The 26122-nt window shown below is 39.5% G+C and overlaps 1 protein-coding gene and 1 long non-coding RNA gene across 3 annotated transcripts; one reads left to right on the top strand and one right to left on the bottom strand.

The window, feature by feature from the left end:
* Positions 1-15: 15 nt before the first annotated feature.
* On the top strand, positions 16-22007 carry GOPC (golgi associated PDZ and coiled-coil motif containing). Of its 2 annotated transcripts, XM_035109168.3 has the most exons (9): positions 16-333; positions 9235-9399; positions 11736-11759; positions 13314-13489; positions 14429-14594; positions 16473-16568; positions 16941-17105; positions 18090-18270; positions 18982-22007. In XM_035109168.3, the coding sequence occupies exons 1-9, from the start codon at positions 16-18 to the stop codon at positions 19092-19094; spliced, it is 1404 nt and encodes a 467-aa protein (XP_034965059.1). In that variant the 3' UTR covers positions 19095-22007. The 2 variants fall into 2 exon arrangements, with proteins under 2 accessions (XP_034965059.1, XP_034965060.1); XM_035109169.3 differs by lacking the exon at positions 11736-11759.
* On the bottom strand, positions 1340-5568 carry LOC148686245 (uncharacterized). The gene is made up of 3 exons (XR_015948945.1): positions 5149-5568; positions 3454-3640; positions 1340-1838 (listed from the first exon to the last, which is right to left on the bottom strand). It is a non-coding gene; the product is annotated as an uncharacterized LOC148686245 (long non-coding RNA).
* Positions 22008-26122: the final 4115 nt, after the last annotated feature.

Here is a 26122-nt window from a genome sequence, read left to right as displayed (position 1 = left end):
CGCCGAGGGGTCACAATGTCTGGCGTGGGAGTGGGCTCCTGCGGGGGATCGGGCTCAGGGGCCTGTGGTGGCGGCGGGGCGGTGGCGGCGGCCGCCTCCTCCTCGTCGTCTCCCGGTGGAGGCGGCGGCCTGTCGATGTTCCGCTGGCTGGAGGTCCTGGAGAAGGAGTTCGACAAGGCGTTCGTGGATGTGGACTTGCTGCTGGGCGAAATCGACCCCGACCAGGCGGACATCACCTACGAGGGGAGGCAGAAGATGACCAGCCTCAGCTCCTGCTTCGCGCAGCTCTGCCACAAAGCGCAGACTGTCTACCAGATCAACCACAAGCTCGAGGTGAATTTGTGGAGCGGGAGAGAATAGCGGCCCTCCCGCCCGCTGTGGGCTCTCTTGTGGGAAACGGGACGGAGGAGACGCTCGCCCCCCCCTTTTCCCTTCAGAGGAGGGGAAAGCAAATCATGTCCACATCCTCAGTTTCCTATCTCTGAAATGGGAATAAATGGCGAATCCCCCCCACTTCCAAGGCAAAGCAGTGTCACCTGCCCCATACTGTGAGGACACAGGGCGCCTCCATCGTAAGCATCGTGGCCTTGCGGTAGAGATTTGGAAACCTTGCCATCAAGGAGGGAGCAAAGATGTTCGTCTATGGCTCTTCCTTGTAGGCAAAAGTTACAGTATTTCGGTTTTGGTGACTGACTAAAAATTAAGCTCAGTGTAGTAGGAGGTAATGTTAGGGTGTGTGGCAGAAACAATGTGGTATAGGCTTTCAGAAATCAAATATCTAATCTAAAATGGTGTTTATGTAGTTTTCCAGATTTGGAGTCTCTTTGGATTCTGAATTTTTAAATGTGGTGTCTGTTACATGGTAATGTGAGATTCAAACATGACCCATGACCTCACTGGCTCAGTGGTAGAGCATGCTTTGAATGCAAAAGGTCTCATCTTCTGTATACACATGCATTCATTTTTTCCAGACCTGTGACCCACTTTAATTCCAACCCTGAATTGGAAATTACCTATGTCTGTCTTCTCTCAAACACATTCTCTCTTTTTCACATGCACCAGCTCTCAAATTTTATACTCTGCCGTTGGAGTGTAGGATTGCATATTATATATTTTTTTGGCATGAAATATGGACAGAGCAGGGACAAGGAAATACTTAAGTCACAAGTCTCTGTGAGCACACTACAAAAATCAAGGTGGGAACCTGTGGTCCACCAGACACTGTTAGATTCAAAATCTCATAAGCCCAGGCCAACATGGTGTAAGCAGTAGTATCTGGAGAAAAATATGTAGTGCAAATGTAGTCTGTATCATAACATGACAAAATAAGTATTTTGTTATCAACTTGTTTCCATCTTTTTTCAGGAGCTGTTACAAATTGTTTATTGATTTACATTGATAATTAAGCCTGTATTATTACAGTAATTGCAGTATACTATGGAAGAAATATTATATTTTGTTAGATGGAACAAATAACTGTATATCTCACAACTTTATAGTATTGCGCTGCTAAATCCAAATTATAAATACTATTATGGACAAGACAGTGGCTATAAACAACATGCAAAAAATTAAGTACATATGATAGTAAGTAGTAGCAGGCATTGGTATGAGCATATTAGAATAAAATGTATCAGTCTGATTATTATCATTCAGTAACCGTTGTAGAGCAATTCTGTATAGGTTAAGTCTGAATAACACACAATTCCAGGATTTTAATATGGTGCAGAAAATTTCATCCAGAATAGGACCATGCCCATAAGAAACATTGGTAGTCTGTTTTATTTCCTCAGGTAGAAAATCTTCATATTTCACCAGAATAAGTCTTCTAGATCTCTCTAGAGGAGAGACAAAATAAGTTAGGGCTGCAGAGATTTAAATCAGGCATTCCCAAACTTCGACCCTTCAGATGTTTTGGACTACAATTCCCATCTTCCCTGACCACTGGTCCTATTAGCTAGGGATCATGGGAGTTGTAGGCCAAAACATCTGGAGGGCCGCAGTTTGGGGATGCCTGATTTAGATTATCATTAACTAAGATTAAGGCGTTGGAGGTGGGCCACAGTGCAGTGGTCTCCTTCCCATTTCTTGCTCTAATTTTCCACTCATTAATTCTTATATCAGTTATGTTTAAGGATTTATAAGCAGATACTGTATAGGATTCAGAATTATTTACAGTGCGCATATAATGAAGTTCATATCTTAATAAAAAGGATGAAGAACAGGGAGCCCATGGACTGGATGTGGTCAGCTACTCCTCCTGCCTGCAGCATTCCCTTCCCCCTACAGCAATCAGGATAGAACAAAGCCTTCTATCGGCATCTTTCCCCCCTCAAGACTAATCAGTCGTATGAGGGGCTCTTTTTGAGCTGCATGAGGAGGCTTTTTGGAGCTGCAGCCTCCAAGGCAGATGCTTGGGGTATGAAGAGTGAAGAGTCCGCATGTATGGTACATGACCACATTTGTCTTGGCCCTCAGAAAATTGGCCAAGAGGGAATGTGGCCAAAAAATGTTCTCCATCCCTATCTTAATAGTTTCAAATATTGGAGTTAATGTTCTTCTTCTCTTCAATTTATTAATCACTTTCTATACAATTGTTTCAAGGTGATGTACAATAAAAACACAAGGCAGGCATATATAAAGCAAAACAAAAACAATACAAAATAGACTCTAATGTTGGTACCATTTTCAACCTGTAACCTGATAAGTTTTCAACTCTGTTTCTAATAGGACTATGCTCAAAATAAATGTTGGTAGTCTGCCTTATACCAGGTTAAGACTGTTTCTTTGTCTAGCCTAGTATTGTCTACTCTGACTGGTAGTCTCTATCCAGAGTTTCAGGTTAATAGTCTTTTAACATTACCTGCTACTCCCAATCCATTTTAACTGAAGAGACCAGGGATTCATCCTGGGATTCTCTATGTGAAAAAAGTGTTTTTGACACCTCAGGTACATTTGAAGTTCCAGCACTGTATATTGCAAAAGAAGATCTGTCTAGTAAGCTGCAATGCCATTATTTAGTAACATTAGGCTTTAAGATAGAACTTAGAAACTGGTCCACTCTTGAAATCCTAGTTATTCTATAGTAATGTGAACTTACTATTGTCTGAACAAGTGATTGTCATCAATTTATAATGTGACTTCAGCATACTAGTTCATTTTTAAAGCTAGCTTATAATGTTCCTCTCCTTTTGTCATTTTTTAAAATAAGAAGCCCAGTACTCTGACTGTAGAAGTCAACTGTCCTCAGGACATAGTGAGATCATCATGTTATCTTTTTTGCTTTTTCCCAAGTATTCTTGCATCACAATTCCATATATTCCAAGTAAACACTGCAGTTTGTGTTAAGTGTTGGCTCCTTACTTGTGGAAGGTAATTTTTTTTTGCCAAATGCTTGTATCTGCTGCAGCTTTCTATAGCATGTCTCATATTATTCCAGAAGGTCCCCCATACCATGAGCAGCTTTTAGGGGGCTCCAAGGGTGCTGCTCTAGTTCGCCAGAAGTGGCTTTGTCATGCTGGCCACATGACCTGGAAGCTGTACGCCGGCTCCCTCGGCCAATAACACAAGATGAGCGCCACAACCCCAGAGTCGGTCACGACTGGACCTAATGGTCAGGGGTCCCTTTAGCTTTAAGGGTCTGCAGTAAGTAGGGAAAATAAAAGAAAATCAGGTATCCTGCATTGCAAAAGTGCTTTCTGCTATTGCAGAGCCATCACTGAGTAAACCCCTATGAAGCTAAGTTATTCCAAATGAATTCATACCGGTACCTTTCTTTTGAAGAAGAAGACTCCCAAAGCCTTTGTTAATAGAAGTTATTTCCTATGGTATTAAAATACTATTAATATAATACAGATTAGTACATTATTTTTCAAATTGTATGTCTAATCTTCATATTATTATTTGCAAAGCCCTGAACAAGTTAGGCCAGGATATCTTAAGGACCACCTGTACCCTTATTTCCCAGATTGGTTGCCTAGTACTGTTAATTGTTTCCCATGTTTCTGAACCCTTACTCGTCTCAACTATGGGTCAGACATTTAGTGTTGCCATTCCCATTCTGTGGAATGCTCTCTCAGCAGAGATTTGGTAGGCAGCCCCACTGTTAACTTCCTGACTTCATCCTATTCAGTTGTTTAATTTTCTTCTAGTCATTTTTGTGAGGTTGTGTGAGATATACCTGCAGAGGAAAAGATAGGTTTGTTCGTGTTCACCATTCCCCCTCCTATAAGTATGCCATGAGTAGTATGGGGGAAGCAGTCAAAATCTAAGTTACATGTTTTTCATAAACAACAGCTTTTAAAAAGAAATCCAGAAAACAGAGTGCATAGAATAGGCAGCAGTTGGGTCACTCATCAGCTGTCATTTTCTGTTATAGAGCTATATGGAAATGGTTGTTATAAAACCTTGTGTTTTGAAAGTGCCAGGGAAATGTGATATCCTTACAACAGAGTGCCACCTTGAGGAAATATTTTTTTCCATGCTGCTGCAAATGATTATCAACTGTACATTTGCTCCATTGCAATGGTGCTTTTAGATCTGTGTCTATAGACTTCTGAAGAACACCAGGGTAGGTCTTCAATGAAATAAGTAGTAGAGGGAAACAGCTGGAAGATAGCATGCCTCCCATTACCAGCCTTTTCCTGCAGTGCACAGTTAAAGGTCCCAGTTGAGTGTATCTCGGTTTGTGTTTGGTCACAGCTGGGCACATGAGTGGAGAGTGACCCTAACACAAGCCTTGGGAGTCTTTTTAATGCAAAGCTGTTTTTCCTCAGCTTATGATAATGAAAGTCAGCCTGGTAGTCACAGTTAAACATTTTAAACTTCTGCCCAGAACTAAATCTTGTGGTGAATCCATTCGTATGATATGTGAAAAAGTGTCTTTGTCCTGAACCTGCCAGTCAGCTTTATCGAATGACCCTCAGCTGTTGTATTATGAACAGAGTGAACATTTTCTCAATTTTTATTTTATTCATAATGTTATAAGCCTCAGTAATTATTTCCTTTGAAGTTGTATTCTGAATTAAAAAGAGCCAAATAAATGCTTTAACTAATATGTACATAGAGTTAATATAGGTTTCCCTTAAGCACATCACTTTAAACTTTCAGGGTAAAAATAAAATAAAGTATTCTTCAGCTGTTACTTACCTTACTGAAAAATGTGTGTTTGTAGGCTAGATAAGCTGCTTCCAGTTATTCTCTTCCAGATATTCTCTGATGATAATACAGTAGTTGATTTCTAAAAATAAATTGGTTGAGACTGATGAATTTGATATTTTGTAAAAGGTACTCACCTTCTCTGAAGTGATCTGCATTACAGTCTGTTCTTCTAGTGTGGCTTAGGATGTAGTGATATAAGCTGAGTCCCTTTCGTGTTGGTATGGTTTTTAAAGTTCTGGTTTTAAATTGTTTTTGCAGAATGGTATGGTATTGTAAGCATATTGCTGTTTATTTCTGTAACATTTTTTATTGTGCAAAATTTATCACAGACGTCCTCACAACAACCCTGGAGCTCTGTCCACTCCCAAGTAATCTCTTCAGAAGCCCTTCTATGCCTGCCCCCTGGTCTTCTAAGGTGGTGATACAAGATAGAATCTCCTTTCTGCTGGGATCCAAACTCTTGGGGGGATGGTCGTCCATTAACACTGTTGTTATGGAGAGACCATTTCCTCATTAGATTGGTTTGATGGTGGAGATCCCTCATTGAGTATGACCGAGCACAGTGCCATGTCTAAAGGACTTATTTTGCTTCAGGCATTGCAGTATCATCCAGCAGAGTGGTTCTAAGTAGTAAAGAGTCTGTTGTAGTCAGACTTAGAAGGAAGTGGATTGGATTCCTGGGTATTTGCTGTGATAAATTTGTTAAACACTTGGAAGAAAAAGTTGCTTGTATCCTATTGTCCCAACTATAGTGTCAAGTTGCAATATCTGTGGAGCTGTCCAGTGTACTGTCTATTCAGGTATCTTGGAATCAGCTTTGGTTGGTGTTTTTTGAGGAAGTGGATGAGATGATTGAATCAATGAATCCAACCACCTACAGGTGCTCTCAACCCTTGCCTGTCATGGCACACCTCAGTGCTCTGTGGGATAGATGTTTGGGGCATGGTACTATCATGGTTCTACTACTTATAGGATAGGTCCCATAAGGTAGTATTGACGAACTTCTGCTCTACTCCATGACAAGCTGTGGGAGCCCCCATGGTTCTATTATGCCTCCTGTGCTATTTAACAACTTTATGAAGCCATTGAGAGAGGTCACTGGAGTTTTTGGAGCTGGTGTGCTGATTATGGTGTGCTGTATGCTAATGATACCCAGCTGTGTTTCTCCACGACATCTGAGTCAGGTGAGGATGTGCAAGTCCTGGGTGTCTATAGCCATATGCCTGCTGTTATGGACTGGATGAGGGCCAGTAAACTAGAACTACATCCTGACAAGATGGAGGCTCAGTAGATTGGTGGGTTTTGATTCCAGAAATTGGATGACCAACCTGGTCTAGATGGGACTGCAATCCTCCTGAAGGAACAAGAATGTAGTCTGGGAGTACTCTAGATTCAATCTTGCCACTCAAAGCTCAAGAGCTTTGGTGGCTTGGAGCAGTTTCGGCAAATTTTGGCTGACCTGCCAGTTGACTGTTGCTAGACAGAAGCAGCCTGGCCGTAAGAGTGTTTGCTTTTGTAACTTTGCAGTTAGATTACTGCAGTGTGCTCTACATGGGGCTGCTCTTGAAGATGACATAAAAGGGACAGAAGCCACCAGCAAGATTGCCATTGGGAGTCTCTCATAGAATCCATCTACATTGAATGCCAAATGTCTGCTTTCAATGTGTTAATGATGACACTTAGAGCGCTAAATGGCTCGGGACCTCAGTACTTGCAAGGGTGCCCCTCTCCATATAGTCCTCCCTGAGAATTAACATTTGCTAGGTTGGATGGGGTACTCTCTTGTGCGTCCCTCCCCTGGAAGATGAACATTATGTGGAGATGCAGGAAAGATCATTTTCTGTTGTGGTGCTCCAATTATGGAATCCCCCCCTTCATGACACTGATATTGACTATAAATTGGCACAAATAAAAACCTTACATTTTTTTAAAAAAACCATTTGGGCCATTTTGAGAGTAGTTCAGTATTTGACCTGCTTGTGCTGTTTGTTGGTGTAAAGCATTTTAGACTTTGTGTTGAATTTAGTGCTTTATGGTTTTTAGATTTCAAGGATTGTTTTATTGATTGTTTTACAGGTGTATTCCAACCTGAGATCAACTGCTAATAGAGCAAGTTAGAAATATTTTGACAAATAGTGACACTGGTGTTCTAAACATAGTAATAGCTTGAAGGTGATTAGAGAAAATCAATGCTGTCTTTTATTTCTTACTCTATTTTTTATCTATTGATGCTTCCAAATGTACCTTCCTCTTCTTGTTTGAATCAAATCAGTAACATATCCATAGATATGGTAAAAAGTCATGGATCAAACACTATTTGTATGTAAGTTTATGTTCTAATTAAAAGTTTGTTGAAGTCTAGGAATTGAAGTTGACTTAAAAATTGTACTTTAGAACAGCCTTCAGCAATTTATCAATATTAATGAGAAGTAAAGCTTAACAATTCACCAATACACTTTTCCTCACTGGAATCCGTTACTGGCAAAGTATAATCTCCCAATTTTCATACAGAGCCTTGCACTTCTAAAAGCATTACTTACTGTCCCCTGAAGTTGATGTGGTTGCCTTGGAAACCCTTAAGTTGAATGGTAGGATAAAAAATATTTTTAAATAATACAGTTTTAACCATCTTAGTGATTCCTGTAGTGAAATGTGCACATAAATCTTGTTAAAGCTGTCCAATCTTTTTTTTCTTGCTATTTAGTTCTGAGGAGATCAGGCTTGCTAAACAGTTGTAAGCATCAAGTCAGTTTTTAGCATTTGACTTCCTGTTGGCAAATTGTACATCTAGATTGTATGTTTGCGCAAGATGGCAATTATATCAGCAAGACTTGCTCAGTCATTATTGTTTGCAATTGGCGGAGTGTTTTTTCTAAGCTCTTAACAGCCATGAAAGAGTAATCAACATAAAAGAAAATAGTGATCATGAATTATAACACACCACTGTTTAGACTACTATAGCCTTTCTTTTCTTGCAGTGATAAACTGTAAATGTGTTATGCTACAGTTTAACAATGCCTAGTGTACTTGGGGTTAGTCTTCTTCCACCCACTCACACCCTTCAGCAATAACCATAAAATCAATAAACAGTTAAGGTAAAGGCTAGTACATACCACCAGGCTTTCCTAAAACACAGTAAGGTATAGGGTAATCCACTACTATTTTGTAGACTAGGCTTCCTCAGACTTGGCCCTCCAGATGTTTTTGGCCTACAACTCCCATGATCCCTAGCTATGGTCAGGGATGATGGGAATTGTAGTCTCAAAACATCTGGAGGGTTGAGGTTGAGGAAGCCTGTTGTAGACGTGACATACTAGTAAGAATAAACAAGCAGGAAACAATTGACTGTCAGCTGTGTTAAAAGATCACAGGATATTAACTGAATCATATATTTGTATGCTGTTAATGCCCAGTTGAATGTTAAGGCTTACTAGATAAACCAAAAGGCCTCTGACAATTTACATAGCAGAAAGCAAAAGCGAATTCCCAGCTAGACGTCTTTCATTGCTGGAACACATTAATCAGCTAGAGGTTATGCTAAATCTTTAACTGTTGCTAACCTTAGAATTTTACCGTTCTAACTGTTAGGATATGATTTGCCAAACTTGCTTGGAACTTGAGCATGAACATTCTTTTTCTCTTTCAGTATGTAATATATTTCTGATTGGTTGTGCCAAACATTCCATATATGTTATGACTTAGTAGGTCTGTTCCTTGATATCATTGTGTATAAATTTTCCCTTTGCAAACATACATGACCACCATTCCTGTATGACAGGACTTTAACATGTTATTAAAGGGTGGAATCTTCTCACTTTTTCAGTTTATTCTATAATATTCTGTTCCCGTTATTGATCAATCAGTTTGATTGAATCTGTGTTTAGGATGCAAGCTTGCACAGATTGAAAAAACTTCTTAAGCGGTTTTGTGAATATGTAGAGAAACCTGTGTTATTTGTTTGGTTTAAAAGCTGGTGATTTACACTAATAAGAAGCACAGGAAACATCCAGAGTCAAAATATCTTTTTTCTATAGACTTTTAATCATGTGGATTATTGAATAACTTATGTTCCAGGCACAGCTAGTGGACATGAAATCAGAACTGACAGAAACACGGGCTGAAAAAGCAGTATTAGAAAAAGAGGTGCACGATCAACTATTACAACTCCATGCCATCCAGCTTCAACTCCATGCAAAAACTGGTCAGAGTGTTGACTCGGGGACAATAAAAGCAAAGTTGGTGAGTACTAGTAACAGTAAGGACGTATTTTTATAGCAGAGTTGTTACTCCAAACTACTGTATTTACTCGAGTCTAATGCACCATCAAATCTAATGTACACCTCAATTTTCAGAACCTTTAAACCAAAAAAAGTATTTGCTGGTGAATGTAAATGTGCCATTGAATCAAATTTTCTCAACGTAATTTTGCCAAAAAAGGTGAACATTAGAATAGAGTAAATACGGTATTTTATTTGTATGCATGTATGCTCATAGAATTCATCTTCCGCCTTTCTGTATTATCTAGGAAGCAGTTTATCTAGTTTATCTGAATGTCACTTGCCATGGTTAGGCTTAGTCGTCCCCCCCACCCCAATCAGCCCAATTTGGCCTGCCAAGACTATACAGTTGACCTGCCAAGCCATCTTCCTTACACTGGGCATCACTTATGAAATCATATGTGGAACACGTAAGGGTGGTGCTTGACCAAAAGGGGCTTTGCAGGGAGCGTACATCTTGTGACCTGTTATGCAAGTGTCTGACAAGCTGCTGGTTGTTGGATCCTTCCGAAGCACTGCACAAAGTGCCTGAGAAGCACTGAGAAGAGGGATTATAAGTGCTGTGCAAATCTTTTTCCAAGACCTGTTCTCAGTGCTTCCCTAGCACATGGCAACCAGCTGATAGCCAGGCATTGGGGAAGTGCTGAGCTTTGACAGGTATCAATCAACTGATGTCATTATGATGTCAGGTGATGACTAATGAGTAGCTCTCACCACCCCATTGGGATGGAGGAGATGGAGAACTGGCCCACTGGGCCAAAAAGATTCCCCACCCCTGATGTAAAGGATTCCACTCTCAAAGTTAGAAGTTTTTAGAGGAGAATTTTTGCATCCCCTATTTTTGTGGATTGAATTCAGTATTATAGAATTGAAGCATGCAAGTAGCACACATTTGGATAAGAGCTTTCTAAGTGCTTGTCCAGTTATAGTAGCACGTCATGTATATAATGAACTATCTAGTCGGTCAAATTCCAGTGTGCTAGGGGCTGCATGAGATTTTATTCATGGCTAGAGTCAACAAATTTTGGGCTACTGTATCTTAGCCTTTTATTCACATACACTTATAATTAAGAACTGTGAAATAAGTTTTGTGAGCCCAAGTCCTCTCCCCTTTATAGAATCTCATGTATGCCTGGCAAATTACAATTTGAAACCAGTTTCAGAAGCACCATAAGGACATTAGAGCCCTGCTGAATCAGACCAAATCTAGTCCAGCATCCTGTTCCCACACAGTGGTTGGCTAAAGAAATCCAAAGTTCGAGTGGGCTAGTACAGGTCTTATCAATGAACCTGAGTAGCAATCTGAATTCCAGACATACATTTGAAGTAATTGATTATTTGATTTAAAATCAGATGATCAATCAAAAGTATAAATCTTCAATTTGCCAAGAAACAAATATCAGTAATTTTTTGAGGGTATTGTAGGAAAGGCTTAGTTTATGTAAAAGGTGTGATAACGTACAAAATCTGCTGCTCATTTTTAGCTGGAAAGGCATACTTGTTTTTCAGTTTCTGCTAGTTCTTGTTCAAACCATATCAAAATGATGACCGTGCCCATGAAAAAGAAGGAAGTGGAACTGAAAAAAGAACATATTCAGACCAGTTTTCTTTTAAATTTCGCCCCACCAGTATTCACATCTCTTTTTAAAAAAGAATGCTTTTTGTAGTGCAGGCTTTGATTATGGTTTGATTATGCATGTTTTAAAACTGTTGTTTTATGTCATTATATATAGGGAGGAAATTTGCTAGTAAAATCACAGTTTCCATTTATTTGGAGATATTCCCAATTTCACAGTGTGAGAGAAATTCCATTTTCAATGAGCAAGTATTTATATTATTTTCTTTAGCGCCTCAGCCCTTGCTTCCCCCCCCCCCCCAGGACCAATTGCAGTCATCATCAGTCGTTAACAGCCATCTGCAGGTTTACCACTCCCATCAGCCCATCACCCATTCCCATCACCCCCACCCCCCACCCTCTGAATATACATAAGGGTTTGGTGGATTCTGTTTCAGTGTATCTGACGAAGTGTGCATGCACACGAAAGCTCATACCAAAATAAAAACTTAGTTGGTCTTTAAGGTGCTACTGAAGGAATTGTTTTATTTTGCTTCGACTCAGACCAACACGGCTACCTACCTGTAACAAGTATTTATAGTAATTGTTTTCTTTGTAACCATGGATCATACAACTTGATTACTGCTTAGATTAAGAATCTTGTCAATGTATGGCCTTCTATAAGGTTGATTTTTTTTTGGCCAGTATTTCTAATCACTAAACTTCTTCTCTCTCATCCTAAGTCTGTCCCTTCTGTGGAGGATATGGTAAGTTCACTGGCTGTCTTCATTTGTGTTTAATGAAAAGCAGTGCAGTAGTTTTCTGCAGAGCTGCGCATATTAGCCTGGAAAGTTAGTGCCAGTGAATCTCTGCTAGATTCTTTCCTCACCACAGTTTCTTAGCCAAGTCCCTGTTTATGTTCAATACCCTTTTTAGATTTGATGCTCTTTTCTACTCAACATGCATGTCTGTATTGCTGCTGCTGATTGCTATGACTAATGTGGGAATTTTGAAGTAAAGCTTGGAATTGAGTCTAAATGTAGCAGGTTATTAAAGATTGACATTGATCTCAATCCAGAGATCCAGGCTACTAACTCTGTGATGCACTCAGGCTTTAGACAAAATCAGCTTTGATACAGCATGGCAGCCAGCTGTTCAAGAACCAAAAAGTCATGCAAAGTGCAATGAAACCTAAATTGTTTATCTGTTTGTTTGTCCAGAATCCACAGTGTTTTAAGAATACCTATAGGTCCTGTAAAATAGCATGTTTTTTAAAAAAATTGCCACACGATGGTATTTTTATGTAGTGTTCTATTCCTACCTACCCTTCAGTGGTTGCATTCAAAAGCCAATGGCACAGTGCTATAGTTTTGCCCAGGCTGCCATGATATACGTGCAGAAATTAAAAATGAAAGTAGTTCATAAACTTAACTTGCAATTTTTAAACTAATAGATACTGTACTTAGAAACCTTTATAAATCCTATTGGAATATAGACAAGAAATGGTGAGATTCAATGTGGTTTTTCTAGCGTATTTCAATTTTAATCAGGAAAACTTCATTTCTCCATGCCTGTACCTTTCTGTAGTGTAAACAATGGGTGATATCCACTCTGTCCATTAGGAATGAGGAGGATAGAGAGGGAATACATTCTCTCTACTACACTATTCATATTTATTAAAGTTTTCTCGTGCTTTGTCCCCTTGCTTACCTTTTTTCCTAAATACAAAGCCCCAGTTCATTAAGTCTTATCTCTGTGTTGTTCCCTGGCAATTAAATACGCCTTGGAACAGCAATGCTGGGTATTATGTTTGTGTGTTTAAAAAACCACTTTATTTTTAAAGAAGCTTATTTTATTTTCAGTTCATTTAACATGCTTGCCATATGTCTTAAATATACATAATTTAAGCCAACTAGTTGCCTTTCTTCTTCATAGTTGCATTTCTTTTAATAAGCAGTGCCATGCTGTATTATCCTAAACTAGCTGCCGTGTCATCAAAACAGTTTCACATTATGATAGCTCAATTGTAGTTCTTCTTGAACAAATGTAGCTTTCCAGACTTGTCCCTCAAGTTGCCTTGTGATGCAATTAGATATGCAAAACATTAAGATTTGTAAAATGCTTAGTGGCATGAACATTTTTCTACTCACTTGCAAAACCGTTGTAAATGTGTACACGCAGATTGTATCTAAATGTTGTGTGTCATGGTTTTTTTTCTGTGAAATTAAAGGTTACTGTATAAAGATGCTTGCAGTTTTTATATCCACATAATAGGAATGTTTAGCTTGTGGCTAAAATAACCAGGGTTTTTACTTCGCCAGGAGAGAGAACTTGAAGCCAACAAGAAAGAAAAGGTGAAAGAAGCTCGACTTGAAGCTGAAGTGAAGCTACTTCGAAAGGAAAATGAGGCACTTCGTCGACACATAGCTGTGCTCCAGGCTGAAGTATATGGGGCAAGACTTGCAGCCAAATATTTAGATAAAGAGCTAGCTGGAAGGTATGTAAAAATTCAGTAGCTTGCGATGGATATTTGGGACAGAACTGTCTGATTAGGAGTTGACATGCCTGATCTCAGGGTATTTGTGTGGACCATATGGGGGATGTGGAAGAATAGACTATAAGAGCTTATCAGGATAGTGCTGAACCACTATAAAAACTATCTGTAGTGAGAGAAGATTAGGACCTGGATTCACAAGGTCAGACTTGGAATGCTTCCAAACATGGGCGATTCAGCAATCTGCAATCATTCTAGTTCTGCTTCAAGCTGGAAGTGGAATATCAATTCTGCTTCCCAGATTCTAACTTTATGTAGTAAAGGGGACAATTCCCCTTTCCTGAGCTTGGAACATTGGAAGGGGGTTATTTTCATTGGGACCTGCATGTGTGGTTTAAATACTCCCTCCTCACTGCACTCCTGATCATGAATACAGGGGGAAGGGGGAAGAAGCAGATACAGAGACAGTGCTATTTGGACCAAGATTTTAAGTGATTTACTTGATTCCTGGAGAAGAAAAATGGATCATGTAGAAAGAAGAGCAGTTTAACTGGCCAGAGTGGCAGTTAGGCCATCTATACCTGGGAAAATTGCACAGCTCAGCCATAGAGGTATTTTTTAGCTCTGGAAAAAGTCTGCAGCTGAACAGGTAAAATGTGAGGGGGGTGTTTTATTCATGACATTATACAAATACTCCTTAAAAAGTGAGTGAACAAAGCATGTCTATTCACAGTAAATGCCAAATGTGGAAGCAGCCTTAAGCTTGGCTATGGAAGAGTATGGTACGGCACCCTCCCCACTTTCTTCTCCTATTATTGCAGTGACTGTAAGCCATTTGATTACCTCTTTATTGGACTTGAGAACATGGCACTGAGAGAGCAAATCAAAGAGTAGTTTGAACCTCTCATTTCATACATATCATGTTCTTTTCTCATTATGTAGGGTTCAGCAAATTCAGTTACTAGGCAGAGATATGAAAGGACCTGCTCATGATAAACTCTGGAACCAGCTGGAAGCTGAAATCCATCTGCACCGGCATAAAACTGTGATCAGGGCATGTCGCGGTCGTAATGATCTAAAGCGACCCATGCAAGTACCCCCAGGACATGTAAGCTTGTTGTTTTCAACATTTGTCAACATAATGTTTGTACCTTTAAATGTATCCCGACATTGGATATATTAATATATCTGTTGCCATTCAAAACTGAAATTCTTATTATGGCTCAGATCAATGGGGCAGAAAAAAGGAATTTAATTTTTTGTAGATTAAATTGCAGTACTATTTTATCACAGTGCGTGTAAAGACTGCATTTTTCCTTTTTTACTAACCTCAATAGTCAAGGGGAAGAAATGTTGAAATTGTGCATACAGTTGTACCTTGGTGCATACGCCCTGGAACTCAAGATGTTTTGGCTCCTGAACGTTGCAAACCCGGAAGTGATTGTTGTGGTTTGCAAACGTTCTTTTGGAACCCGAACGTCCAATGAGGCTTCCGTAGCTTCAGAAACTGTCATTTGGTTTTCGAATATTTTGGAAATCGAACGGATCCTGTTCGACTTCCAAGGTACAACTGTATATGAAACTTAAGGAATAATTATCATATTCTGTATTGGGATTTGGAATAAGTGAATCCTAGTTAGTGACATAGGCTGCAGTCATTACTTTACTTAAAGGTAAAGGTAAAGGTACCCCTGACCGTTAGGTCCAGTCATGGACGACTCTGGGGTTGCGGCGCTCATCTTGCTCTATAGGGCGAGGGAGGCGGCATTTGTCCGCAGACAGCTTCCAGGTCATGTGGCCAGCATGACTAAGCCGCTTCTGGCGAACCAGAGCAGCGCATGGAAATGCTGTTTACCTTCTCACTGTATCGGTTCCTATTTATCTACTTGCACTTTGATGTGCTTTCAAACGGCTAGCTTGGCAGGAGCCAGGACCGAGCAATGGGAGCTCACCCCATTGCTGGGATTCGAACAGCCGACCTTCTGATCGGCAAGCCCTAGGCTCAGTGGTTTAGACCACAGCGTCACCCGCTTTACTTACTTTACTTTACTTACTTACCTGGGAGTATTCCCTCTTGAAGTCAATAGGACTTACCTCTGAGTAAGAGGTTAAGATTGTGCTGTAAATAAAAAAAGATATCCAATATTGAAAGGGTTCATAGCATTTACATCCACATCACCCTTAATTTATAGATGTGAGAATCTTATTAGGCATTCTGCTTTTAAATTCTGAAGGTCAGGATAGTCCATTTGATCTTTGCAATAACCCTGTAAGTAGGCTGGGCTGAGATTTAGTGTGTGAGCTTCATGACTGAGTGGTGATTTGAACTTGGGTCCTTCCTGTGTCAGCCTATCCTCTGCACTGCATACTGAGTCTCCCAAGCTCTTGAACATACAACCTGTTGTTCAGAGGTGGTGAAACACATGGGGTTTATAGTGCTGGCACAAAGGAATGCATTGCCTTTTTGTTTAGTTTATTTACAACCTTTCAGGCCCTAAACTGGGCCCCCAAAACAACCTAAAAAACTTTCAGTTAAAAACACTTGTGGTGCTAGAGGTTATAAGGCCTGTTGCTCTGGTACTGTGGAAAGGGGTAGTGAGGGTGGTGGGACTTCTTCCAGCCTCTTACACACCATCAAAATGGAAGTCTGTTTCCTTGAACGTCTGGAACATCGCTGTGACTTCCAGAACCGTAACAAGGGTTTTCTCTAATTGCTTTTTAGTGCCCCCCCTTTTTAAAGTCTGCTTATCTTGAAGCCAGTGTAGGAAAAACCTTTGCTTGTGCCACATCAACTTGGATAGGACTGAGGTGCATGTGCTCTCCTTTCTAAAGTAATCTTTAGAAAGGTGATTTTCTTATAGCAGCAATGTCTATAGCATTCTGAATTTAGAGATTGTTTTGTCTGTAGTGATAGTAGCGTCCTGTGAATCTCTGGAAAACTTCAAAAAAGCATTTTCATAGCTGTTTGATTTTTTTAAAAAACTAGGATCCAGATGCCTTAAAGAAGAGTCAAGGTGTTGGTCCCATAAGGAAAGTTCTATTGGTTAAAGAAGATCACGAAGGACTGGGCATTTCAATTACCGTAATATTTGAATTTAATTTATTTTTCTAGGATTCAGTGTTTACTAACAAAATACTTAACATTATATTTCCTGTGTGTCACACTGGCCCATGTTACCTATATAAAATGCTTGCTTTTGTAACTCTCTTATAAATGCCACTGAAAGAACTCAAATTTTCCATTATGCTTTTGTGAAATCTTTGTTACAAATGCATTATAAACTGTGCTATAGATCAAATATGCAAAGCAGCAAATACTTATTGCCATATTTGTTGAAGAACAGCATGAATTCAACACTTTTGAAACCTACAGTGAAGAACATACACAGTGTTAGGCTATAAATCATTTTGAAATTGTTGCAATCCCCTGACTTGTGTTCTGTCATTGTGATAGGGTGGAAAGGAGCATGGTGTTCCCATCCTCATCTCTGAAATTCACCCAGGTCAGCCTGCTGATCGATGTGGAGGTCTGCATGTTGGAGATGCCATTTTGGCAGTAAATGGTGTTAATTTGAGAGATGCCAAGCATAAAGAAGCTGTAACTATTCTTTCGCAGCAGGTATTTTATTTTTATATCATGAATACTGAACTGTTAATATGCATATATACATTTGGTGGGGTTTCACCAATAATTTGGAGCAGGGCCTCCTGACATTTCTCCATTTCAGCTCTATGACTAAGGATTCTGTGTGTCTGAACATAAGCACTAAGAGGGTTTATTAATTACTGGGCAGCATACAGATGCTCAGTAGTGGAGGCACATGCTTTGCATGCAAAGGGCAGAAGGTCCTAAGTTCAGTCCTTGGCATCTCCAGACAGGGTTCGGAAAGATTCCTTCTCTGAAACCCTGGAGAGCTCCTGCCAGGAGAGTGTAGACAAGGCTGAGCTAGATGGACTAGTGGCTTGACTTGGTGTAAGGCAGCTTCCTATGTTTCTTAAGATAGGGCCAGGGGCAGATTTAGGGGAGCACGACTGGTTCGGTTGCACTGGGCGCTGCAGGGGATGCCACAACTAAGATTTTGAATGGAACATGAGAAGGGGCATGGGGAGCACCAAATTTTGGCATCACACAAGGCACCACTTAAATTTGAGACCCAAGGTGCACCATTGGTAGGGCAAACATTCTGTGTGAGGCTTTCTTCTTCAATTACTGAAAGTGCAAGTTTCACTAGATGAATGATTTAGAGGCTCTTAAAATTGTCTGTATTGCCATTAAAAAAACAACCAGTTTCCATACATGTAAGTCACATCCAGAATTAAACTAATGTTGAGCAGTAGTCCATGCATTTTGGGCCTTGCTTCAGAATGTCCAGAAAGTCCTCCCAAATGTTCTTATTTCAGCAAAGATTATCTGGATGAATATACTCTGCAGGTATGTATTGCAAGAGTTGATCTGGTTTTTCTTTTATATTAGGATTTTTTTTTTTACTATTCTGTTGTATAGCTATTCTACACTTTGTATAATTCTGAGCTTTCATATTTTAAGTGTTCTGAATGGACTGCCCATTCTTAGAGCAACATACTCTTCATTTATGTATTCTAGAGAGGGGAAATTGAGTTTGAAGTTGTGTACGTTGCTCCAGAAGTGGACTCAGATGATGAAAATGTAGAATATGAGGATGAGAGTGGACATCGTTATCGTTTGTATCTTGATGAATTGGAGGAAGGTGGAAACTCTGCTTCCAATAGAAAATCTGGATGTGGAGATGTCAAACAATTGCAAGGTAAATGTTCTGGTGTTTTTTTATAAAAAAAATAACTAACTTAGGTACAACAATTCAAGTAAAACTTGATTTTGTAAATTTAGATTCAATTGTTTTGATATGCTTAGGATGATCTGTCCTTAGATTGGGATGACAGTTATGCAGTTGTGTCCCAAAATGCAAGGTTAAACCATATATGTTCTTGGCAAATGTAATGGTTGGGCAGAATGCCAGCTCATCGTTTTCCTTTGCTATTTTTGTCAGAATATTGCCATATTTTCCTATATTCCCATAAAGCAGACTCTTGATTTGAAATTGAATGTATATTCTTCCTTTCCTCTTTCTTGGTGACTATTTTTGTGATGTGATATGATTTAAAGATATCATATTGATGAAGTTCATTTGGTCAAAGATTAATGCAGCACACTTTTCAAAATCTGGATTTGCCAAATCCCTACCCATAATTTTGGGGTGCCTCCGCATCGTGTACGCACTTCTGTTTTGTCTGTTGTTTCTGTGCTAGTTGGAAGGTCTTGTTAGAGGGGAGGTGGAGAACCATATATTAATTCCTAACCCTTTGCAAGAGCACAAGTAGATGGGGGAAAGGTGGTTTGGCCTGCAGTAGTTCCTATTCTTCTTAACTTGTTTTATACACAGTCCATTTCTAGAAGTCTTGGAATTTCTGCCTTCCTGTGCAGCAATGTTACAAACATTCTTTTCTCTCTTTTGCAGTGTTTGATAAGAAAGCAAGTATTGATGGCCATGAAAATGGAGACCTAGGAAATTCAGTTGAAACAGAAGAGACTATATCTAAACTAGACCAATCTGCTGAAAGCTTAGCCTAAAACCACCCCTAACTCATCAGTGGGACTGGTCCCTTCCTCAAGACAGGTTGTGTAGACTGTTCTGCATTCAAAATTCCACATAAAATTATAAAGGACTATTAAAGGGATAAAGAGAAGCTGTGTTGCTGTTGCCTGGAAAAAGCTGTTCTGTTGGTTACCTCAGGGCTTTATTATGAGCGTATCTAAATGTGTAAAATTTCCCATTTTTCTAAGACGTTGCATGTCAGATTAATTTCCCTTGAATTATAAGCACCAAAGCATGTTGTTTCCAAAGGCTTTTCTTGAATTTAACTTTGGATCTTGTTTATGATAAAAGGGATAGACTAAAGCAAAAGAACTTTGACACTTGGATCCTCTGACTAATAGCAGAAGCAGAAATTTGGCATTCATTTGCTAGAGAAATAGATTTTAATGACCATATATAAGGGAGACATGATTTCTCAGAGGTATATTCCTGACTTATCTAGTTGCTTCTAAAATGTGTATTGTAAAAAGGTAAACAGCGAAGTCATTTCATTTCAGATTTTCACAATATACAAAAATAAGTTTGGTTTAAAACATACACATACAAAACATTTTAGCTGCTATATATTTATTGTGACGTTAAATCTCTGAATTAGATCCTAGTGATCTGTTCCTGAGATGTTTTTCAGCATTATTTAATGCAGCATATATATAGGAATACATTCCTTTAAACTCTCGTGCCAATCAATGCTGGACATGAAGTATTCTCCAAAGGTATTAAACAGAATACTGTTAATTTTAAAATGCAAAATAAGTGTAAAATTGGCCTCTTGGAATTATGTCTGCCCTTAAGTGTAGCATGCTCAACTTACAAAATTGTATCATTGGGTGGCTATTCTATGTGAACTGAATTAGGATGGAGTTAGATGTCCGTTCTTTCCACTGCATAGTATGTTTTACAGTTGCCATACAGTGCCATCTATGTGACCCTGGGCTGTCTAAAGGAGCTTTGTGCCCTACAGGCTAACAGTACTGTTACACTTTTGACAATGGCTCATCCACAGAATGGGAGCACAGGAGGACATCATGGCTTAGATCCTTTAACAACCTATTTTTACATATATCCCGTCCACATGGATAACTGTAAAGGTTGCTGTGCATTGGAATGGAAATGTGCCTCTAATGCAGTCCAAAAAGTTTACAAAACATTCTCTGTAGGCATGGTTTTGTATGAGAGTTGCTAAGAGGGGCAATTCAGATTTTTGATTTAAATCCTTTGCTAGAGGAACTGATTCACTTGACACTCTTAAGATGGGAGGATGGTGTTGGATAGTCATCTGATTGCTTCAGGCTGTGTCCAGAGAATGCCTCATCATACCATTTTTACATCTGTTTTTTTTAAGATGTATTGCAGTGTTGTAAGGTAACATGAAAGCGATTGCCCAGTTGCCTGTCATTTGTTTAAAAGTCTGTAGGCCACCAGAACTCCATGTGATTAGATCCCTTGTGGAAGGTGTTCTCCAGTTATGATCGTGTCGTAGCGATCGTTGTTTCCATCCATAAATGCAGTGCTTGCCATGTCATTGGTTGCCCACGCTGTGCTACATTGAGAGGTTCGGATCAACTGGCCCTTAGCAAGTGGGAATTGAGTGCATCCTGTATCTTGCCAGGTGATATTTAAGACTGTGCAGGATCAGGTACCAAATTTGTTACAGTATAATAGTCCTAGTATTTTACAGAACTATATTTTTTTAAACCCCAAATGTGCAAAATAGTTTTACACCTGAATGCCAAAGGCATTTTTAGAATACATTGGGGGCTGTCTTGGCTAGGTTGCTGTTCAGTTATGTGTATGTGTGTGTATATATATATGTATGTATGTATCTATATCTTATTAGAGCGCACACTCTCTATATGCAAACCGTTAAAAACCATGTAATAGCTTTTATTATAATAGGATAAAGCATGAAACGCCTGCTTTCCATTCATTGTTCTGCGGGCCATTAAAATGTAACATGTAAAGATGTATTTTGAGAGTGCAAATAATGTAAAATGACAGCTTTGTAAGTGTTTTTTATAGAATGTACATAAATTGAGAGCGAGTAAAAGGCATTTAGTGTAATGTCAGTTAACCTAATGTTTAATGTTAAAAAACCATTGTGTTGTAGAACACAGTTAAACTTGTCTCTCCTAGGTGCACTATATATATACATATGTTTATAGAGAAATCTTTAAATGTAAATACTTTATGCAAAGATTTTGCTATTTATAAAATTCTTTAACTGTTGCTCATAAAATAATTTTTGTGTGTCATTTTGCTCATGGAACTGTATTTGATTTGCAGTAAAATTTTATAGCTGCTCCTTTAATACTGTATATTAAAGTAATATTAACCATGATACTGCCTCCATTGCAAGCCTAGTATTTTAAGCAAGCCATGAAATTGGAAAGGCTGCATTTTCTGCTGTTCATGGATGTGCCTTTGCCCTGCCATATGAGGCTGTTAAGCAGCACGTGATGTTTTCTGGTGTATATTACAAAAACATTCCCTGTGTATTGCTTTTCATTTGGGAATCTAAAGGGAGCAAAATGGAGGGTTGACATAGGAGCACAGTGTTCCTGCACAAGCCTGTTTGTGTCAGTAGGACATGTGCAAAAGAAATTACCTGGTATCCCCCTTTTTTAGAATGAATTCTCTTCAATGTTTGCTCCATTTTGCACTATTTCTGAGCATGTTGAATCTTAGTCTGTTGAAAGATCTTTCCTATATCCCTTGTTAACAGTAATCCAGGGATTATCTGTGAGAGAATGTTACTTTCCACTCTCAAGCGAAGAAGCATGTTCTCCGCTTGATATACTTTTGTTCTGTCTGAAGTGACAAATGCAGAAGACCTTTCTCTGTTGCATTTGCACAACTTCACTATTTATTAAAATCAGGCTATTGTTGAACACTGTTTGCTGGTACTGCTTTGTTCTCCTTGTGACGGTATCACTACACACAAGTCATTGGTTGTAAATGGCACTGATAAATAACTGCACAGAAACTCCCTCAGCCACTTCCCACCATTGTTTTGTCTAGGCACACTTTGGGAAATCCCAGACCTCTGAAATTTTGCTCTGATGCTATTGTGAATTATTGTGATTGCACTACTATTTGACCAATCATGCAGACTGCTGCACCAGCAACTGTAACATGTTGGAATTTTCAGACGTCGTATGTAATACGTGGTTTCCCCCCCAGCTTTGTCAATAGCTAGTTATTCTGTTCCCAAGGGTTGGATGAATTAGGCTTGAAGGCCTTTTGGGGAAAGTCAATATTCTTATGCTCAGTTTCTGCAGTGTTCCTTAGTTTCTCTTGAGCCGGCATACCACACATGTACAAGTTTGTCAGAATATTGGGCAACATGCAGTGTCCAGATTTTTGCGGTTATATAGTCTCTGCTAATTCCCCTTCCATTTTATGTTGACCTCAGACCTGCAGACCTACTTAATTAAGCTGAGTTTGATTAATTTGATGAGCCTGTAAATGAAGTTGTTTGCATTATTGTGGTTGGAACACTTCATTTTACATTTCAGAATTCCTTTTTGCTCAATGATAGCTCAAGAGCAAGTTGCACATTAGTGTAGTTAGTTGCAACTGAAAACTTAATTGCTCAAAGTGATGTGTTGAGAATGAGCACTGACCCCGATTAACCTTACCTAATTTTAATAAAGAACATATGAAGAGCCTGCTGGATCAGGCCAATGTTCCATCCAGTCCAGCATCCTGTTCTTACAGTGGCCAACCAAATGTGTGTGGGAAGCAAAACATGAGCACAAGAGCACTCTCCTCTTGTCTATGCAATGCATCTGTGTGATAAATGCATATTAGAATACATTCTGTGTGACTGCTGGGCAACTCTGGAATTCCTCCCCCCCTTCCCTCAATCTGAGCTCTGGGCCTCTTATTTTTCTGGGCCATATAGTCTTGAGGAAAAAGAACTTCATCCTTTGGGGTGAATTTCTTTTTAAAACGAATTTTCACTGGGGAAAATGAACTCCAACAGGCACTTTAAAAATCCTGTGAATGAGGATTTTACTTTCAACAAGTAAACACATTTATTTAAACAAATGCAATGAAACATGTGTTTTAATAGTAAACTATTACAATTTAAAGAAACTTGGCTTTTAAATTTTTTTCAAATGTCCAGAGCTGCAAAAGAATTGTTTTACAAAATCCTGTTCAGCGCCAAATCTATGGAACAGGCTGTCTGCCTCTAGTTGAAAGAAAGTGAACAACGGCAAGCCAGGGATTACAATAGGCTGCACTGATTTTTTCGTGGGAATTGCTCTCTGGTAAGTATGTACAGGGCTGCAGCCTAAGTTGGTTAGTTTTAAAGGTGCAAACAAGGGACCCCCATACATTTGCAGCCCCATGGGAAATAATAATTCCCTTTCCACGACTTGGAATGTGGAATTAGGCAGAGGGGTATTAAGTGCCCTAAGGCCTGGGAGACCCAAGGATGGAATTCGGTGCAACACTTCCATTCATCCATCTGTGCAAACATTCCAGTTTTCCAGAGGGAAAGACATTTCCCATGTACTGTTCTGGGGGGTTGCTAGACCCCCAGTGCCAAATTTGGGGGAGGGTGGGGAAGCCTTATGCAAGTGGAAATCCTTGTGCTGGGCTTTGCTGACTTTGGTGAGGTGACTCCTGCCCCAGGATTAAATTTACCATAAAACTCGTGGTGAGACCTGGGGCCAATCATTGTTGCTTAGATTTGCCTACCTCACAACATGGTTGTGAGGATAACCTGGAGAAATGAAGAGCCTTGAGCTGCTTGTAGTAAAAAGGGGAATTTAATATAATAGAGCAGATCTTCAGCCTTATGAAGCCCTGAATCTCCATCAAGTAACAGGTCTAATTAAGCCACAGACATTAAGCAGCAAACAAAGCTTGTTGGAAGGAAGAGCAAAATATCTCTAGCATGCTGGTTTTCGTTTTGAACCTTTCCCCATTTCTCATGTAGCTTTGAATTCCAGGAAATTCAAAGCCTGTGTCTATTTTTAACAAATGTCAGAAGGTGGCAGCAAATGCTTCAGATTTCCTTCTTGGAAAACTCTACGAAAAAGTGTGTTAAGTCCTTGAGTGGGATCCAAAGTACTTCGCAGTCTTAGCTTCTCACAGTGCTTATGTAATATATTTTCAACCTGCCTTTCATCACAAGCGATCCGGGGCATGGTACGCTAATGTAATTTGAAAAGAACATCCATCATAATATAAAACAAGAACAGATAAGGCACATAACTACAGCAACCCGTTAAAATTACCTGGTAACGACAGCTAGCATCCTACAAAAGCCTGAGGGGGGGGGAGCACCATGTTTTCAGCTGGCCCTGAAAGACAAAAGGAGAAGGTGCCAATCAGAGCTCAGAGGGGAGAGCATTCCATAAGGAGGGAGCCAATCCAGAGAAGACCGTCTCTGAAGTCACCACAGAATAGATCCCACTTGGCAACAGGATGCTAAGCAGGGCCTCCCAGCAGCGAAAAAAAGATAGCCTTGAAAAGCAGACCTGTTGGAGAGGCGCTGATGCAGCAGAACAACAAACAAACATAAGGGTCCAACAACCAGAAGTGAGCGTTAGAAATCTCAATTTGCCGGTGGAAGTACGAGACTGGCTGCGTACGTACCATACATTTAAAGCATATGGCTCCCCACACACCCCTGGGAGCTGTAGTTTGTTACGGGTGCTGGAAATGGTAGTTCTTTGAGGGGAGAAACACAGCTCCTAGAATTCTTTCAGACATCTTTTAAAAACCTTACTGGTGCATTTTGTTGCCACCAAGTTTTTCTCGTTATGTTCTTGTACCTTTAACTGATTACAGTAGCATTGTGTTTTGATGCTGTGTACCATCCTGCTGTAATGTCTGCGGAAGTGGGGTATATAGTAAAAACATTGGCTGCTGCATCTACTTCCTTTGTTATCCAAGGCTAGAGATTGCTTTGGAAGCATGCGTAGCTGTGTCTGTTCTGGGATATATCAAAACAGGCGTGAGACAATCCTATCTGCTTTCCTGTGACCTCATTTGGGCTTCAAAATAAGCTATGGAAGGCAAGTGGTTCAATAACCACTGTAATGCTGATTGAATAGTGTTTTTGTTGTTGTTGCTTGCTGGGCTTTGGTGTAGAGGAAGGGTTTTGAATACAATAAATACCACAGCTACGTGGCTGACTGTTTGTCCCATTGAAGTAAGAGCTGCACTGCCATAAATCAAAATTATTCAGTCTAACTAGATTGTAACTTTAGGTTGAAAATACTTCTTTACTATTCTTTGTCATATTACAATGAGTGTAATAGTGACAGATTTATAAAACTTTCAATGTTTTTTGCAATATGTGATGGATTTAGCACTACTGTGCATAAATCTCCCTATCTTTCTGAATGGCCAGATAGGAGACCTGAGTATTAAGCAGAATAATTGTCTACAATAAAATGAAAATTATCAAGTTTTCATTTCTGTTCTTCCTATGTTTCTCAGCTCAGTATGGCGTTTACATGTGCTACACTTAGTTTACAGTATCTCTTCAATTCACACTTCACAAAACTGACAATGGGAACAGATGGTGTCACTTAAGGATAAACAGCTTAGCCATAAATGAGAAAAGCTGTCTTAAAGAAGATCTGCTTATGATATTTGCTGGTGTCTTCTTTCTTACATTTCGGCTACCAGCAGGAATGGAGAGCACAAACATTTGTTCGTAACCTTCACGTGTCTGAATGGAAAATGACAAATCCCTAATCGGTTTACATAAAATGGTGCACAATATTTATCAAAAAAGACCAATAAAACCAGCAGCATTCTAAAACAAGGAGATATATGTTGCCTGATTCTACACTGCTGTCACTTTAGTGCCATCTGAAAAAATGAGACTCTCACTGACTACAGAATCATAATTCAGAAATCATTTATGAGTTTCTTGAAATGTTCCTGGACTGCACTAGTTTTGTCACTGTAAGGTTTTGCATGAAGTTTTACAGTTCTAGGATAGTTTATCTGAAAGTTTGCCTGATGTGGTGTGATG

The sequence above is a fragment of the Zootoca vivipara genome, chromosome 3, assembly GCF_965207765.1.
Source record: "Zootoca vivipara chromosome 3, rZooViv2.hap1.1, whole genome shotgun sequence".
Lineage (NCBI taxonomy): Eukaryota > Metazoa > Chordata > Lepidosauria > Squamata > Lacertidae > Zootoca > Zootoca vivipara.
This window is presented reverse-complemented; position numbering and strand designations above follow the sequence as displayed.

Bases quoted from the DNA above. Each gene is read 5' to 3' on its own strand.
- GOPC (XM_035109168.3), top strand. From the start codon at position 16: ATGTCTGGCGTGGGAGTGGGCTCCTGCGGGGGATCGGGCTCAGGGGCC. The intron at 9,400-11,735 runs GTGAGTACTAGT...TCTCATCCTAAG, and splicing joins GGACAATAAAAGCAAAGTTG to TCTGTCCCTTCTGTGGAGGA. The intron at 16,569-16,940 runs GTAATATTTGAA...TCATTGTGATAG, and splicing joins GACTGGGCATTTCAATTACC to GGTGGAAAGGAGCATGGTGT.